General features: G+C 59.7%; 1 protein-coding gene across 1 annotated transcript; it reads left to right on the forward strand.

Moving 5' to 3' along the window:
* Positions 1-1,641: 1,641 nt before the first annotated feature.
* On the forward strand, positions 1,642-2,484 carry NGLY1 (peptide-N4-(N-acetyl-beta-glucosaminyl)asparagine amidase; the record flags this gene model as incomplete). Its single annotated transcript, XM_005852403.1, has 2 exons — positions 1,642-1,983; positions 2,068-2,484. Coding segments are annotated over 2 exons (759 nt in total), but the record flags the coding sequence as incomplete, so codon positions are not given.
* Positions 2,485-2,491: the final 7 nt, after the last annotated feature.

Genomic DNA, 2,491 nt, shown 5'->3' on the forward strand with positions numbered 1-2,491 from the left:
AACGATGGCGGTCAGGTTTGCCTCCCAAAAGATTAAGAAAGGAACTCTACCACACGTGACGAATGTCACGCCATCTGCAAGGAAGCTAAGGTCATGATAATAGCCACAATACCCCCATCGAAAAGAAAAGCGGTCGACCACACCCAACCTCGAAACTGGTTGCTGTGTCTTGCCCAAGCGGGAAGGAAGCTGACGGAACTTAAGGTCCCGTTCCTTCCTCCCACGATCCGCAAAAACGAACCCAAAACACCGGGAAACCCAACCTCCATGGCCCAGAAGTGCCTCTTATGGATTATTTCCTTGCTTGCCCTGCCCTGTCGGGGGAGGGACGAATCGGCTCTACTTTTTGGGCCGTGGACATGGCCTTTTAGACATGCTGAAGGCGGGGTCGGCTTTGGCGAAGAGGAAGCGACGCGCGCGTTTCGCGCCAAAAACACGCATTCCCAATGCACTCGCAATGACGCGGCCAAAAGAGAGCAAAGCCGGACAACAAGGGTGTGATGGTTTGCTTAATGTGGTAAATGGGATAGCAGTAGGGTGAGAATGTGAAGTTTGGGTGTGGGTTGAGATGTTGGAGACCATTTTGGTGGGATGGGATTTCCATAGCCTCCCCTGGAACGCCAAGATCGACGGTGCTGCTATCTTTCTTAAATACGCACACGCACGTCACTGTTATCCACGCCCTATCATGGTTTAAATCCATACATTCTTGCAGAAGCAGGTGTAGGTGACAGACACATCATACTTATGGCGCTGGATCTTTTTCGTCGGAGATAACACCATGCAACCGGCATGTCGAGATTTTCGTCGGGGAGTGGGTGTGATACTCCCTTCTTCAGCCCACCCGCAGCCCCCATGCTCCTCCACGAAACCATGCGCCTTGCCCGCTTTGCGGAGGGCACCAGTGGCCAGAATCTACGGTCCTGAACTCCTGCTCCTTGTATGCATCCTCCTCTTCGCTCCCCATCCCTCCGTTGCGACCTTTTTTGGCGGGACCAGTGCGTGTCGAAGCCCATCATCCCACCCGTCTATATGGCCCCTATGTTTTGGGGCCCCTTCCTCCTCATCGGGCTCAGGGAGCGGGCCAGCAAGCGTGCGTAGCAACTCGGCAAGCGCTCGGAGATCCCCCTCCTTGTGCTCTTCGGCCTCCCCCTCCTCCTCCTCCTCCTCCTCCTCCTCCTCAGCGAGCTCCATCCCGCCGAAATCCAGGACCGCGAAGCCAACCTTCCTTTCATCCTCCTCCTCCACCTCCTCTCACCCACCTTCGTCTGCCCCACCTTCCCCCCCCATCCCCTCGCGGCCCCGCGTGCACATAACACGGGACGATATCCTCCCTCCCAGCGCGGGTACGGCCGCCGAAGGGGCACTATCAGGGCAAGTGGAGGAGGAGAACAAGGAGGACGACGAGGCAGCGCCAAACCCATCACTTGCATGTCCTACGACGTGGAGGGTGTGGCCGCGCTTGCCTCTTTCGTGCCAGCTTCCTCTCCCTCGACCTCTTCCCCTCCTCGACCTGCCGCCGCCCCCCCCACGTCCCGCTTCCATTATTTGGGCGGCAACGCTGGGCAATTCCTCAAATACTTGCAGCAGGAGCTAGGGCAGGCGAAGGCGGAGGCAAGTCAGGTTTCGCGGCGGGCGGTGATGGATTTGGAGGCGGAGAAGGAAGGTTTGGCCGCCTTGTGGCGCGAAGGGCGGCTCTTGGTGGAGGACCCGCACACCTTGGACCGGATCAACAACAAAACGTCCTTTGGGGAGCTGCTGATGACGTACACGCACCGGATGCAACGCGCGGACGAGGATCCGCTCACGTCTCAGGACCTGCGCGCTTTCCTCCGTGCTGAGTACGGGGAGGTGCCCACGGAGGAAGCGAGCTATACCCCCGACCGAAGGCCCGCAGAGGCCATGGCGGCGCTCAAGCGGCTTCTCGAATGGTTCAAAGAGGGGTTCCCATACTATAAATCGACGTGCCTTCACTGCGGACACGTCGGACCTTCCCATTCCCCCCACCCACCCCCGGCACCTTCCTCGCCCACGGCGGCAGAGGCCCCCCCCATCTCCCCATCCCAGCCCAACCACATGATCGGCGTCGTCGCCCCCTCCCCTCCCGAGCGGGCGCTGAATGCCACCCTCACGGAGATCTACGTCTGCGGGGCGTGCGGGAAAATCTACCGTTTCCCCCGCTCCGTCTCCCTCCGGCACGTCCTCCAGACCCGGCGGGGCCGGTGCGGCGAATATTCCCGACTCTTTTTCAAAACCACCGAGGCACTCGGCTACGTCTCATGCTGGGTGGTGGACTGGGAGGATCATGTGTGGGTGGAAGTGCGGCTGCCCGGCAAAGGGTGGGTGCATTTGGATCCATGCGAGGCGGCGGTGAACGAACCTTTGCTGTACCAAGGGTGGGGCAAAAAACAAACCTATATCCTGGCCTTTTCCAGGGAGGAGGTGGAGGATGTGACGCGGGAGTACACCACGGACTGGGCTGGCGCGTTGG

Source organism: Nannochloropsis gaditana (assembly GCF_000240725.1).
Source record: "Nannochloropsis gaditana CCMP526 unplaced genomic scaffold scaffold1295, whole genome shotgun sequence".
In the NCBI taxonomy this organism is placed as follows: domain Eukaryota; class Eustigmatophyceae; order Eustigmatales; family Monodopsidaceae; genus Microchloropsis; species Microchloropsis gaditana.